General features: G+C 38.6%; 1 protein-coding gene across 1 annotated transcript in view; it reads right to left on the reverse strand.

The window, feature by feature from the left end:
• COG5 (component of oligomeric golgi complex 5) overlaps positions 1–16910 on the reverse strand; it is a 299347-nt gene that overhangs the window by 13187 nt on the left and 269250 nt on the right. Inside the window, exons 18-19 of the mRNA XM_012746191.2 lie at positions 14745–14982; positions 8791–8867 (exon numbers count right to left, since the gene is read on the reverse strand). Coding sequence (XP_012601645.1) covers positions 8791–8867; positions 14745–14982 — 315 coding nt within the window. The remainder of the gene's footprint in view (positions 1–8790; positions 8868–14744; positions 14983–16910) is intronic.

Here is a 16910-nt window from a genome sequence, read left to right on the forward strand (position 1 = left end):
GACAACGTACAGGGATTGGAAGAAAATATTTGCAAACCACACATCTGATATGGGGTTAACATCTAAAATACATAAGGAACATACAGGCTCAATAGTAGGAAAACACATAACTCAGTTTAAAAATCAGCAAAAAACCTGACTAGACATTTCTCCAAAGACAACAAGTATATGAAACAATGCTCAACATCACCATTCAATAGGGAAATGTAAATTAAAACCACAATGAGATATCAACTCACAGCTATCAGAAAGGCTACTATTAAAAAGATAAAAAAGTGTTGGTGAGTATGTGGAGAAAAGGGAACCCTTGTACACTGTTGGTACTATAAATAAATACAGCCATTTTGGAAAAATACATAGAGGTTCCTCAAAAAACTAAAAATAGATTTACCATATAACTCAGCAATCCAACTTCTGAGTATATAGCCTAAGGATTTGAAATTAGTATGTCACAAAGACACCTGCACTGCCCTGTTCACTGCATCATTATTTACAATAACCAAGTTATGGAATCAACATAAGTGTCCATCAAGGGGTGAACAGATAAAGAAAATGTGTATATACACAATGGAATATGGTTCAGCCTTCAAAAAGAAGGAAATCCTGTCATTTGAGACAACATGGATGAACCTGAAGGACGCTGTGTTTGGTGAAATAAGCCAGGCACAGAAGGATAAATACCACATGATCTCACTTATCTGTTAACAATAGAACTCATGTGGCAGAGTACAATGGTGTCACCAGAGGTGGGGGGGGCGGTGGGAGGAATGGGGAGGTGTTGGTCAAAGGGTACAAGGTTATAGTTAGGAGGGATAAGACTTTCGAGATCTACTGCACAGCACAGTGACTATAGTTAATACTAATGCAGTCCACATTTCAAAATTACTAAGAGAGTAGACTTCAAATATTCTCACCACAAAAAAATAAGTATTTAAGGTGATAGATATGTTAATTTGATTTAATCACACTACACTGTATACATATATATAACATCACTTTGTTCCCCATGAATATATACAATAAACTTTATATATGTTAACTCATTTATTCTTCCAAATAACCATATGAGTTAGGTGCTATGATTATACATCCCTATTTTTACAGATGGGTAAGCTGAGGCATAGAGAGATCAATAAAAGTGAGAAGTGGCAGAGCAAGGATTCAGACCCAGCAGCTTCGCTCTTATTTCTGCGATGCAGCCTCTCCTAGGATATTAACTGTAGCAACTATTCACCCTGTTTTTAGAACAGATACACTGATTCACAGCCAGAAACAAAGACACCTGGAGAAAGTACAATTTCAAACTGTCAACAACTCCTATAGAAGAACCCATCTGACCAAATTAATGTTTGCTCGTGCCATGAGAAGACTTAGGGGCGTCAGTACTATATGACAGTCTTTGTTACTGAAGAGCAGCCATACGGAATCCACATGACCTCTACTACCGGGATGTGACTAAGAATTTTGGTCCACCTTCTCTCCCAGTACTCCCTATACGAAGCTCCCTAAAGTACTTAAAAATACTTTAGAATTAAGTGCTAAGAAATATTCTACTTTCTCTAAGGAATTGATATATTTCCTTCCTTCTGATAATAAGAATGAGATAGCTGATTCTGTTTCTTTTTTATCTTTGGCTTCGTGAAGTTAAAAGCCAAGTTCAAAACTTGTCTATAACAATTAAGTTAGTTTTAGGGTTTGGAGGTTTGTGGTTTTCATTATTTTCCTCCAATATATTCTTGATGCAAACTGTAAATGATCCAAGGAGGGAAAGGAGGGCAGAAAGGGAAGAAGGACAAGGAGGGGAGAGCAGGACAAGGGGACAGGAACAAGCTGACCACTCAGGCCCGTAACAGCACATCTGGCAGCCTGGCCCACACCACGGCTACTCGCTGAGATGCCCGGGTAAGTCAGGTCTGGGAAAAACCAGCTCATTCCAAATGCGATCTTTCGGTCAATCACCTGCCCCTTTGGAGCTCTGAATTACAGCAGCTATTCTTATGACAAGACCAAATTTTCCACACTAGCCACTAACAGGACTGCCAAAAGAGCCGTGAAAAGCAAAACTAGATTTGATTCTGTATTATCCATCACTGACATAATTACATGAAAACATCAAATGCAGACATTTTATTTCTGGTGCTTGTTTAAAGAGGCTGAAAGAACACAGCTTGAGCCCTCCCTTCTCCCTGATTCCAGGTGGAATTTGAAGCACTGGCAAGTTAAAAAAAAAAAAAAATCACCATCTGAACTGCTTTATGAAACAAAAAAGAAATTAATCAGAATGTTATACAATGCGGATACCCCAAATGCCATAATATCATTCTTAAAGGATAATATTCTAAATATAACAGCACTTTCAAGGTTAAATTTTATGGCCAGAAGATAGTGTTAATTAGTCAATTATTAAGTCCCATTAAAAAAAATTGTATTCTAGTATATTCTAAATATAACAGCACTTTCAAGGTTAAATTTTATGGCCAGAAGATAGTGTTAATTAGTCAATTATTAAGTCCCATTAAAAAAAATTGTATTCTAGTAGGGGAGATTCACATTTAAATGACTCATAGCTATGCAGCTGTCAGTCTTGTGACAGCTTGTTAAGGCCAATCATGAAATGAAGTAAGACAAAGTCCTGCTGCCCCTCCGTCCACACCCAACACCAGTGGTGGCCCAGGACAGATATAGGCATCACCTCCTTCCATGTTACCTGTCACCACCCTATTTTAACCTCTTCTTGGGGAAGGGTCTGGGAAGGCAGCAAGAGCACTGAGTGTGTGTACTAAGATTTGGAACCAGCAAAGAAATGAAAGGGCGGGGCATGGAAACATGATTCTGTTCAGAGGACAGGGCACCTGTGCCATTCTCCCTGCACAGGATACAGCAAGGGCCTCTGAGAGAAGAGAAGAGCGTTGGAGGCCTGTAGGAGGTGAGGGTATCTCTGGAGATCCTTTAGGGAGGCCTAGTTTGTGGCATGTGGGGCCATGTGGGCCCCAGGAGAGAATGGAGCAGGAGGCTAATCAGGGTTAGAAAAGTTCCTTTCTCAGAGTCTAAGACTATCTATCCCAGCAGAGCAGGTAGGAAAGGAGGCAGCAGTTTCAGGAAGACATTCTCTCCCAATAAAAGTGTACATTTGGCTGGATGATCCTGGTGCACTGCCTGGGAGCCTCCTGTATGCCGCAGAAGACAGTGAGAGGCGGCATTTCAGCAGCAGGAGGTCACCACCAAAGTGGGAGTTTAGATTCTCTTTAAAGTTTTATGACATTTTCCTGGATGACATATATAAACATTCAAATGCTGTTTTGGGACCAATGAGAATAAAAACAAACAGAAACTTCTGGAATAAGATGTGGTGTATAGTGGTCATAAGCACAGGCTTTGGAATCAGGCAGCCTTGGGTCCACAATGTGGCTCTGGGATGTCCCACTTTGCAGCCGTGTAGCCCTGGTGGCTTTAACCCTCTTGGAATATCAACTGCCTCATGGGAGTCATACCTAACTTGTAAGTGCTGTGAGGGCCAAATGAGAAAGTATCAGTGCAACACTCAGAATAGGCGTGGCATGTGATAAATGATCAAATAATAGTTGCTAGAAATAATAAAAGTGAAAAACTAAATGTCCAACACATTTACCTGGGTGCTCCTAGCACTGCTGAAGTATTATTATAGTAGCAAAGAACAATGAAACAAAACAAATCCGAGATGGTGGCTGCCTCTGGCTACAATGCTGAAATATGAAACCTGGAATTAAGAATCCAGAAACCTCAGGGAAACAGTTATTTCAGGGAATGGATTAAGGACCCCAGATTTACAAGTAGAAAGAAAAGACAGAACACATCTGGGAGTCTTAATGTTAAAAATACTAAAAATGGAAGCTGCAGAAGTGGCCTTCTTTCAGTTCTACAAACACTCGGGCACAGAGATTTGGAATTTCAAGCAGATAATCATCAGTACAAATTGCAGACCTAGAAAACCCTTCTACTCCTACAATTAAAAACAACTGACATGGGCTGGGTGTGGTGGCTCATGCCTGTAATCCTAGCACTCTGGGAGGCTGAGGCAGGAGGATTGTATAAGGCCAGGAGTTTGAGACCAGCCTGAGCAAGAGTACCTGCTTCTACCAAAAAATAGAAAAATTAGCTGGGGGTGGTGGCACACACCTGTAGTCCCAGGTACTCAGGAGGCTGAGGCAGGAGGATTGCTCTAGCCCAGGAGTTTGAGGTTGCAGTGAGCTATGCACTCCAGCAGGGGCAACAGAGCAAGACCCTGTCTCAAAAAAAAAAAAAAAAAAAAAAAAAAGACATTGTAGGTATTGATGGTTTCCTTCTTCCACCATTCCTCAGGCTACCAGAGCCATCAGAATGTAGTCCCTACCCCTGCCAGCTTTCACTGCTCTTTCATTAAGCCTAGATGATAATGAAGGTTCTAGCAGAGCAGGCTGTGGACACCATCAGGGACAAACTGATCCCTCAGGAGCAAAGGTGTTGAGGCCTGCCTGAAGGCAGGGTCTGTATCCCTGGGCTGGTGAAGGGCATTTGTCCATTTTCTGTCCTTTGCCTCACAAAGATCGGCATTGACAATGTCAAGGCTCAGAGCTATCCGTCTCCTGGCCAGGGGGAATGAAGGTAACAGCCTCATAAACATTACTTAGGGGATAATGCCATGCTGCAGGGAGATGAACAGAGATGGGGTCTGGACAGCTCTGACACATGCGTCTTGTGTAGAAATACAAATCACCCAGGAGCAAATCACTAATGTCAGCAGCTTTCCGAGGCAGCATTCTGTCATGGGTATGAAAAGATCCCTGTTGCCTGAGAAACTCTAATGTAGACAGTAAAATGTAAATGTATGCAAGAAGCTTGCACTGTCCGCTAATATTACTGTCAGGAAGAAAGGGCCCTGCGGCAGATGGCTGCATGATGGGGGAAGGGAACACGTGCTAGGGTGTGTGGTGGGTGCTGCACCTGGGGTCTGGACTGGAGGCTCTCTGGCTGGCACTGTCACCTCCCTTACTAAAGGGCCCTTGCACCGAGCCTGCTGCCCTCCCCTACAGCCCCTGCCTCTAGTTCGGACTGAGGCCCTCTGTGACTAGTGCAACCTGCTAGGTTTCTCAGCTGTTTGGCTGCCTGTTTTTCTTGTCACTACCCCCACCCCACTGGGTAATGTTTTAGTATATGTTATTATTATTTTTTTTAGCTCTATTGTTATTTTTAAATGAGAAAAACAATGCAAGAGGGATTTTAAAATAATAGTTATTGACTTTTATGACTATAAAAATAAAACTGAGGCATAAAATTTGAAAAATATAGAAAACCTTAAAAAGAAAAACCACTAGTGACAATCTTACTATCCAAAGATAATATTTTAATATTTTTCCTTTTTGGCTTTTCTTTTCCATACATACGAACAAATACTGTTATTTTAAAAATAATAGGAATCATACCATATATACTGCCTAGCATCCTGTTTATTCATTTATTGATACATTAAGGAGTATTTTTCATTTTACTAGATATGAACATCATAATTGTTTATAGTTACATATATCTGATTCGGTGAATGTGGCATATTTTATCTGGCCAATCCCCTACTGACTGCCATTCAGTTGGTTTTGGTATGATTCAGAAGCTCTGATGAAGAGATCCATGAATGGGAGCCAAGGTCTAACATGTACACGGTCACTGGATGATGTCTAGTCCTTGCCACAGCCCACAGCACAGATGGAAGAAGTGCACATATTAATAAGAGTTCTCTGTTACAACTGCTCAGGACTAATTTTGGAGAAGAGACAGATCTCTAACAAGTTTTTTTTGGTAGGCAAAATAGAGGGCCCCTAATTAGGTTATTAGAATAAAGATTGCTCTGTGCTGATTTACTCCTCTCCAGGCAAGGATGTGGTAGGACCCTCCACACGAGTAAGCTTTCCCAAGTCAGTTCTGTGACAAATGCAAAGAAGCTGGCAGGGCCGGAGGCTTTCCCAACAACAGTGCAAGGCAGAGGTGGCGGCACATGTGCCCATCTCTCTTCTTCTCAAGCAATGGGACGGAAAACATTCTTTGTAGACCAGGGCTGGATTTGAACTCCATAATATACTATGCTTCCATTTTATTTCTTGATCCAGTTAATCCTAGACTCTTTATAAAATAGTTGTCCTAGTCCCATTAAACAACTGAGTAAGTTCTAGGGTCAATTCAGTAGATTTCTGTAGATTCAATATATTGAATAGGAATATATTGGTGTATGTAAATCTCTGTTGGAGTTTTCCAATTAATCTGAGTTATGGAGGATACTCCATAGGCAAGATACAATTATTATGTGCCCAGGGCCTGGCGAGCTAAGGGGTCATCTGCTGGAGGAAGCTCAGGGATAGTAGGGAAAAAAAAGTAAAAATCTTCATAGTTTATAGAAAGGAAAACACTCTGCTCCCTACCACTAGGGCAACTCATGTTCAGGACTTAAGGGCCCTGTGAGAAAGTTGAAAAATTGCTAGATACAAATTATTAGTAGGTCATGAAACTAATTTAGTGAGTTAACATAGTCAAATGAAATAGAAATGTCAGAGACTATCACATGATGTAAGTGTAATTATTGTCTGTATGCAATTTGGTCTGTATAGGTCTGTCTATACTCTGTATAGACCAAATTGCAATAGAAAATATTTCTTACTGTGAATCATGGTCAAAAGTTTGAAACCCATTACTCCATGAGAAGCTAGATATAAAAAATGTAGGATTTTTTAAATTATATACTGATCAATCATTAATTTTTTATTCTATAAATAGGTACTAAAAGGTGTCACAAGAGAATTAGGAGGTTGACAGAAAATTATCATCTTAAATGGTTTAAAACAGATTTGGTCTTATGTGAAACTCATCCTCAGAACATGTGTCCCAATACCATGATACAACTTTAAAAGTGCTTGGATTAAGGCCATCCTGCCTTGGCAAACAGAAGATAAGCACTGTATTTTATACATTCACATGCAATAAACAACTAAACGTGGGACTTAGGACAATAAAAAATAGCCTATTCTTAATACAGCAATGCCAAATCACAGATTTTCTCACATCTAGGTGGTTAATAGGCTCCAGTATGTTAACTGACTCAGCCAGGATGACCTCGTTACCCAGCTGGAATTGCTGTGTTACCATCTTACTCAAAATCAACGACAGTACAAAAGTTTCATTAAGGTTACTTTTATGGTAAATGGTGGCTTGGTAATCACAGGACTTCATATCTTATCCATGTTTGGTAATGTGGAACTCTACAGCTTCAACGAAATATTTAAATATTTTTTTAAAAGATTTGGGCTCATCCAAAGAAGGTATCTGAAAACACCTGTGATCTTACTTTAAGTTCTCCTGAAACCCACTTCTGTATAATGGGCAGTGATCCTTCATTTGGGAAAAAATAAAATTCAAGCTCTTGCATTGGCATTTAAAAAAGAAAAAAAGCACCCGTACTAGTTACAAATGGGCATAGTAAAGTATAGGGTTCCCCCCTCTCAATCAATGATACTGTATTCTTATATTTCCACCTAAATTTTCTACTACTAAAGCTTGAAGACCTAAGAGAGCAAAGCAATCATTTAGAGGACAGACTGCTTATTGAGTACTCTAGTTTCCAGTACTGAATTGGTGTTTAGAAAGCTGCATGCCAGGACTATGTTACTTTATCTTTATAGAAAAATCTTCAAAGACCAATTTGCCCTTCGATGTCATGGATAGTTTATATCAAAGGCTTCTCATTTGGTATGCTGTGGTGAGAAAAATGTTATAAGTATTGTAAGTGTTATATTGATCTCCCTTGAGTTGGTCACCTTTTTGAATGTAAATATTTCCTCTGTGTTCCATGATGTAAGAAATTTGGGAAGTTCTGGTTTATTGAGTAAACAGCTGTATGAACATCTTATCTTCTAAAAATCTGCTATTGACAACCCCAAGTTATTAAGTTATTCAATGTTCCTTAACATCTAAATTGATAAAAGCGTATCTAAACATTCAGCACTGAAAAGGACTTTTCTCTCTGTTAAACTAGCTCAGTCTTAGATCATGAATATGAATTAACTCATTGTTTTTCTATCTGAACTGGTTCCTAAGAAGCCCGGTCCTAAATTTTGTGCTCAACTGCATTAGGCTAAGTTATCTACTACATTTATAGTCATTCCATGTATTTCATCACTAAATTCAGTTTTTATTCTACTCCATTAATTAGTGTTTTTTTTTTAATTTATTTTTATTTTAATTTTTTAATTTTATAGAGATGATGTCTCTCTATGCTGCCCAGGCTGATCTTGAACTCAAGCAATCCTCCTGCCTTGGCCTCCCAAAGTGCTGGAATTATAGGTGTGAGCCACCATGCCTGGCTCCATTCAATATTTTTGTTATATCCATATCTTGGACTGTAACTTAGGATCTTTTTAGAAGAAGATTGAGTTAAAAATGATAAATGAACAAATGAAAATTTCAGAAAAAGATGTCTATATAATTACAAACTACCTCGTTGTATTAGTACTCAATACATTTCTGTAAGAATGGAAAGAAAAAAAATCCTAGAAAGAGCACAATTTACTAACTCAATCTTGTGAACTGTAACTTAAAAAGAAACATACACACACAAACTTATCAGTCATTGCATATAATTCTATATGGGTTTCTGATTGGAACAATAATTTCTAAGATGAATCATATGAAATTGCCATTGTTGAATACTGGCAGTTTTATATAGTTCAACCTAAACAGGAAGAAAGAATTTGCTATAAGACATGAACATGCTAACAAAGAATTAAACCTCACCTGAACGACCTCAGCATTCGATAGGACTTCCCCAAGTTGGAAACTCGTCTGCAGAACGGACCCACAGCCAACTCCATCTGAAATATTAAAAGACAGCTTGTAAGGTCAGAATCAATCCTAAGGTGAATTTGGGACATCCCTGGATCACAAAAAGTTGTAGCTTGCAGTAAACTTAATATTATCTGGACTGTAAAGCAAGTTTAGAAAACCAATTAAATTTATTAAAAGGCAATAACTTAGATAATTTTCACATTTATTTACTAAAAGGGCCCAAGATGAGATAATCCTTCATGAAAACAGAACATCATTTTGTATCATATAAGAGGAGAAAAGTTTAGATGATTTCTCCATCAAGAGATTTCCAACCAGGAAAAGGAATATTTTTCAAGACTAACTGTGTACCTCTATTTTTAAGTAGGCATTACAGGTCTTTTCATATTCAATATAAATGATGACAGTTTTTATTGTATCAGGGAGTGTGGCCCAAGTGGTTAAAAGCACTAACTCTGGAGCTTCGAGTAGCACATCTGTGTCAGAATTCTAAATCTGCAGTTACTAGGTGTGTGACCCTGGACCACCTTTTGAAGCCTCAGGTCTCTCATCTGTAAAATAGAGATAATAATACCTACTTAATAGAATGAGGCAAGATAGGTATTTCCATAAAGCCTTATATGCATGGCATATAATAAGTGTTTATTAAATGTTAACAATTATTCATATTCAAAAAATTTTTCTCTTTTATCAGTAATCTGTTGCCTGACTGAAGAATTTAGCAAATATTAGTTTCAGTTCTCTTTACTTTCCTCCTTTGACTGGAAATTCTACTTGTCACGAATTAGGCTAGCTGTTCTTTATCTATCAAGTGCACAGGCAAACTTTTTGCATGTGTGCTACTCAGATGATAAACTGTTTCTCCACTCTCCCTATAAATAGCACCCTGGTAAAGAACAGTTTAGAAAATAACTAAGAATGGGCTGCTCCCTGGTAGTATAGTATCTTTCTTCAAGAAAAATATATGAAGTGAGGTTTTCTGTCCTGCTGGCCAGCCTTATAAAAAATTGCTTAAAATCTCCTTGCTACGGGTAGACCACAGAGACCTAACCAATCATTCATTTTAGAAACATTTTGACTCCATTATTGCTGGGCACCGAGCTAGACATGATAAGATGATGAATTAGAGTGTCTTCCTTCACTAAGTTCTCAAATTTAATAAGGAAGGGGATATTTATTTATTCAAATAATATGACTACTATTCAATACAATCATAAGAAAGGTATGTATGTCTGCATATAGACACGATTATTACTGAGCAAAATGATAAGTGCTATATCAAATGTAGGACCTGTGTGTCAAGAGAGAATCAGAGGACAGCTTCCTTGAGACAGTCTTGAGGATGAGTAGTGGCCAGGTTAATTTCTCTCTTAATGTACAGATGACACAAAGTATATACTCTATGCCTCAGAGGGAAACCTCACATGGTGGGAAAACTCTCTAAAATACAGAAGAATAAATAAATAAAAATAAAAATAAATCTAAGGAAGAAAAAGTCAGGATTCTTGCCAACAGTGCAAAAACAGAAGAGCTGCAAGACAATGTTCTTAACACAAAAGACAGTGGGAGATGGGCTGTTCCTTGGGACCTGTTTTGTTTATTCACTGGGTGTGAGTTTCTGGTTTCTTTCAGAATGTATCATTTACTTTACACTGAGTACAAAGGAAAAATCTCATTATCACGTATCTTTGATTTGGTAACTCCATTCATATACCTAACTGTATATATAAAATGGGTTTTTACACACTACAATTATGTGATGTATTTTTTCAAGAAATATTTTTGTCCATTTTTTCTCAATTATCCTAGGGGGTTCACTGTCTTCAAAAATCAAACCAAACAACATCTGCCTTAGCACTTGAGCAGGACTAAATATTAAAACAAATAAATGGCTCATAAAAAGTTACTATGTGAGAAAATATGACATCCAATGGCTATACAATCTATGATAATGCAAAAGCATTTCTATGCCATAGGACAATTTCAAAATGTTAAATGCTTAAAATAATTTGCATCTATAAAAGACCTCTAGGGTATTGAAAATAATTTTCTTCTGCCAGAATTCCATTAAACAATAAAGTCTACATTTTAAAAGGCAGGAGTGTTCCTTTTAGAGGAGGTGACTGCAATTAGCTGTTGATACAAAAATGGCATGTGCAACTGCTTCTTTCTAGCCCTCCTGTTCGCAGGCAATGAGCGGTCAGCTGCAGGCACGGTGAACTAATTACATAGCTGCTCTTTACCCACCGCAGACAGTTGGTTAACCACGGGGCATCTTTGGATATTCCTAGGGCACTTCTGCCCGGACAATGTTCAGGAGAAGAAAAGGTAACAGGGATTAAAACAGAAATTAGAATTTGGATTATCTTGTTTTCTAAATTTATATTTTCAGACACAAAGTAAAACAGATATAAATGTATACTTAAAGGGCACTGGGAGATCAAATAGAAACTGCTAGAAGTAGCACTAAATAATTTAATACTGAGTTCAATCGTCATCCTTTCCCTCAAGGAAGAACAAAACTGAGGGGCAGAAGGGAGCGTGTGCTTCAGAGCGCACCGTGGCCAGTCCGCGGAGGGGTTCACAGTCAGCAGGAGCCCAGCCTTGGCCCAGCCTAGTGCTTTCAGAAGTGCCATGTGATTAGTGTGGACACCAAGGCCATGTGGTCACAGGAGGGAACTAATTACCTGTAGGAAACCGCCTCATGCCCGTGACCTGGATTCCTAAGGGGGCTGCATGTTGGGTACTTCCCTCACCGTGGGCCCTCCAGATGGCACCCTGCAACCATGTTTTCTCTCTCTGCATCGGTGCCAGTGCGGAATGGTCAGGATTCTTAAAGAAATCCTTAAAACATATTATCTTCCTTTGCAGTTGGACTTTATGCCAAACAAACAGCGTTTCCAAACCTGCTCTATTGGTCCTTTGTTGGGCTCTTTCTCTTCCTGTTCATTATGCCAGAATAGCGGCCACTTTCATCACAAGAACACTTTTAAAAGCCATAGTGTATCTACATATTCTTTATTCCAGTGACCTCAATGGCTTAGTTTTGAATACAAATTGATAGAACTTCCAATAACAAAGCTTCTAGTTTGTAGTTGATTCCTATTATGAACATAAATGTGAGGATAATGCTATTTAAGTGTTCTGACTGACCCCCTAAAAACACTTCAGACCACGTATGATACTGAAAACTGAGGTGGAAAAATATATAATTGCAGTGCTGGCAAGAAACCAATCCAAATGAAATAAATCCCCCCAATTTAAAATTTAATTTAAAAAATGGGTAGAGGGGATCATGACATAACAGCTGGTCATTTGCCAAAGTTACTGATCAGAAATATGATTAATATGATTAGTTACAATAGCACTTCTACCTGTCTTCCCTGTGCCCATGACCCACGGGACTGGAACTGTCCCCCTCGGTGAGTGGCAGGATGTCTGGAAACTGGGACACACTGTAAAGGGTGAATAAAGGAATCTGCTTCTCAATGCCACAGTGCCTGCAGCAACCAAATGTCAATGCGGGGCTAGAAAATACACTCTTAACATGAGGAAATGCTGTGTGTGTAGACACCTTTTCTATATTTCAGATATAGTAAATGGAAGAGGCCTTTGAGCATAACTTAGTAGTAATGACTGATGAGTTTCACTGGTCTTAAGGAAAGGGACCCAGGAAGAGCCTGGCTTACTGGGCAACATATCTGAAAAAAGAAACGTCAAATAAAATTTTGAACAACGCAGTTTTTGGAAGGTGGAAGCTCACCCTGCCACTGAATGCTATGCTTTTTGAGCAGGTGCTAGCTGTACTAGCAAGGGTTAAAGGACAATACTGTCCATCTTCCAAAATTCACAGGGTACATATCATTAAAACAGAAAACAAAAACAACAAGCCTCTCTCCTACAGCACTCTTGTTCTGGCCATCTCCTGCTCGGCTGCCACTCTAATTGGACTTGAAGTGCTGCCTCCAGGAAAGTGACTCAAGAACCAGCTGGAGCAGAATGCAAATAAGCTGGTGGGGGAGGGAGCCTAGGGAGAGAAGAGCATAGGAAAAGAAAAACAAAACTAAGGAGGAAAGGGGACAAGGAGAACAGAGACCCATTTGAGTATAGTTTACAATGTTTTTTAACAAGTAAGAGCAGGTTCTAGTACATCACTGGATTTTCATTTCAACAAGCAGCCTGTAACCCCAGTAAGGGACAAGACATTAAGTACATATAATTCTCTCTGAGTTTACCTGTGAAACAAAGCAAAATGAACAGGTGCCTAAGAATGAAGTTGACAAAAATGGAAAAGGTAAAAAGAGCCATGTTAATGGTAACATTTAATTTCTGTTTTCATGCTGTGGCTACTAAAGGCATATTTCCCAAAGGAAGGCTACCTTGTGGTCTAGTGGCCTCAGTCATAATACTTAGGGATGAAAGTGACTAATTGCTGCATCAAGTAACATGCAAAAAGAGCCAGACTCCAGACACTGTGTTTCTGTGTTACCTGATCCTTTTTTTGTAAGTGTATTGAGTATGAGGGGCATCTGACTGCCATCACCCTGGAGCAAGCAGTCCGCCCAGGTTCCTTTCCTCGGTGCAGAAATTATGAACCAAGACACACTCCCAGATACATGCAAGAATAAATATTGACTGACATTAACATTTATCTTAATAAGCAGGGAGGATCTGGCACATCACTATAAAGAATCCATTTGAGTAACTGTTTAGACTAGTAAAGCTAACAGCTTTGAAAGGCTTAAAAAATGACTGCACCCTTGACATACTATATAAATAAGAATCATCTCTGTTTTGAATATTTTAATAAAAGTATATGTTTGGGATGTTTTTTCTTTGCCTCTGATGTTACTGAAAGGCTTGAAAAAATCTATGTAAAGGACAAAGAAAAAACCTTTCTGCAAGAGCTGATTATGTTGTTTATTTTAATGTCATTATATCTAACACACATCAGATAGTCTGGAATGATTTCAAGGCTAGCCACAGATAAGAAAATGTATATTCTACTTGATGGAGGGAGATCAAACAATCAGATTCTAGATTTACCTGGTCCGTAATGCATCTAAATGAATTAGAACACTGTCTTGGAATCACTATAGGATTACAGATGTACTACAGTTTTTTTTTTTTTTTTTTTTTTGAGACAGAGTCTCACTTTGTTGCCCAGGCTAGAGTGAGTGCCGTGGCGTCAGCCTAGCTCACAGCAACCTCAAACTCCTGGGCTCGAGTGATCCTTCTGCCTCAGCCTCCCGGGTAGCTGGGACTACAGGCATGTGCCACCATGCCCGGCTAATTTTTTTTTTATATATATATATCAGTTGGCCAATTAATTTCTTTCTATTTATAGTAGAGACGGGGTCTCGCTCTTGCTCAGGCTGGTTTTGAACTCCTGACCTTGAGCAATCCGCCCGCCTCGGCCTCCCAAGAGCTAGGATTACAGGCGTGAGCCACAGCGCCCGGCCTGTACTACAGTTTTGACATGACAACAGGCAGTTCCCTTTCTACTGTTTGAAAGGTTACTTGACTGCCCATGCTATTGTCCAGCAAGGTCAATCAACTGCTATTATCAATGCTGACCTGTTGATGGGGCAGTAAAATAGTGAGAAAGTCCTGTATTATGTAAAAAATGGGACATGCTGCTTTACTGAGGAATGAGCTACTTCACCTTAACCTTGAAATAGCAAAGATGAAGGGTGATTATTTTGTTTAAATAAAAAGAAAAAGTACCTGGTATAAAAATATCTTTAAACTCATTTTTTTTTTTACCAATTAGGTTTAAGTGGGCTTACTTTTCTTCATGCTGCAACTCTAAAAACACTGATGAATATCTATTTCGTCTTTTAATAGATAATATTCAGGCCAAAACATTTTTCCCTTTGTTGCAATGCCATCAATCAATTTACCTGTGCAAAATCAGCAGCAAGTCGCATCTTCCCACCTTCACCAAGAGGTCTTATGAGACTGGCATGGCGGATAAAAAGTTCAATTGCTCTTTGGGCAATAGCTTCAGTGTTATCAAAGACAAAATCTAAGCATTCAAAGTGTTTAAAGTAGTCACTCATAACTCTGGCAATGAAACCTTGTAGCTCCTTCATGTACAGAGAACAAGGAACATCGAGCTTTCCTGAGCTGGATGATGACCTGTAAAAGAAAAAAACAGCCATTTTCAGCACCAACGCACTAAATTGCACTCTTTGATTTTGTACCCCATGCCTTCTATTTCAATCCTGCACAACTTTTACCTTAATGATATAAAAGGCATCATTTATTTTTTGGTAAATATTAAGTGGCATAAAATAAGATTATATTCTAAAGACTGTTTTAAATGCTAGGAAGATTACTGAAGGAATTTTGGAATCCATTTACCTAAAGATTACTAAGAATGAAACAGACAACCATCTGTCTCGAATGAATCATACAAGTGCCACTCTCTGGCCCCTCAAGGTTCCTCCCAGCCTCACAACTCTCCATCCACTCACATATTTGCCTGGTAAGTGAATGCATCAATAATGGATCCTGAAATAGCATTTTACTCTTTGCAATGGCAAAAAATGCTGCCTTCCCCAAACAAATTCTTGGCAAAGATATCTCTGCTCTTGTGCTATGTAATCAGATCAGTCCAATAGCAGAATTCTGACTGTGGAACTGGTTACGTAACAGTACACATGGTATGCAATTTTTTCCTCCAGATGATGAGGTTTGGAAAGGCTTTAATTTGGATCAACAGATGATACCAGCTGATGCTCCATGAAATTCTATTTATAATTTATAAATGTTTATAACTTCCCTTTAAAGAATATATTAAAAGAATGTGAAATATTTATAGGAAAGAAGAGCTTCACCAAAATTAGATAACACCTGATATTACCTAATAAATGAGATCATTGGCTACATAATGCTGAATCTTTTTCAAAAAGCAAGTTAAGTGTTAGAACCTTCTGAGAACAATGTAGAGAAACTGGTGATGGTCTGGAAAAGAACAGCAGATATGACTAAAATCCCTAGAGCAAGAGCACGGGATAAACCTAATTATCTTCAAACACAGAAAGGGTCACTATAAATAGGATGCTAACCAGAGGTCCTCCACTTTCAGAAACAAAAAAAGTAGGTTTACATATCAGCAGGAAGGCATTTCATCCAGGTGTAAGAAAGAATGTGTCAATCATAGCAAGGTCATTGAGGGGTGCACAGTGTGACATTTCTGTTTGTTGTATCATCACAGGATAGAGTGCCACTTGGGAACAGAGGAGCCTGAGTAGTGACTACAGTGTTCATGTGGGGTTTGGTTTTGCCGCATACAGATTACTGCATGGCCTCTTGACTCAGGTTTCATCACTCCAAAAGGCTAGATTGCAAAAAAAAAGAATGGTGCTGATCTCTTTCATATCTTGTTTTTACTATTTTTATCTTTTGATGAATTATAATTATATATAATTATGGCATACACAATAATGTTATGATATAGGCATACAGTGTGGAATGACTAAATCAAGCTAATTAACATATATGTCACCTTAGCTAATATTTATTCCTCCTGACTGCAACTTTGTATCCTTTCACTAACATCTCTCCATTCCATGCAACTCTTGGCCTCTGGTAACCATCATTGAGATTGGTCATTTCAGATTCCAGATAGAAGTGAGATCATGCAGTATTGGTCTTTCTATTCCTTGCTTATTTCACTTAGTATAATATTCTCTAGGTTCATCTATGTTGTTGCAATTACTGGAATTTCCCTTTTTTTTGAAAGCTGAATAGTATTCCATTGTGTACATATACTATATTTTCTTAATCCATTCATCAATGAAAATGTTGATGGACATTTAGATGGATTCCATTAACATGGCCACTGTAGGTAATGCTGCAATGAACATGGGAGTGCATATATCTCTTCAAAATACTAATATTAAATCCTTAGGATATATACTCAGAAGTGGGATTGCTGAATCACATGGCAATTCTATATTTCGTTTTTTGAGGAATTTCCATACAGTCTTCTATAGTGGCTACCTAATTTACATTCCCATCACATTGCGCAAGGGTTCCCTTTTCTACACATCCTCACCAAA

This window comes from Microcebus murinus, chromosome 9, assembly GCF_040939455.1.
Source record: "Microcebus murinus isolate Inina chromosome 9, M.murinus_Inina_mat1.0, whole genome shotgun sequence".
Taxonomy (NCBI): Eukaryota; Metazoa; Chordata; class Mammalia; order Primates; family Cheirogaleidae; genus Microcebus; species Microcebus murinus.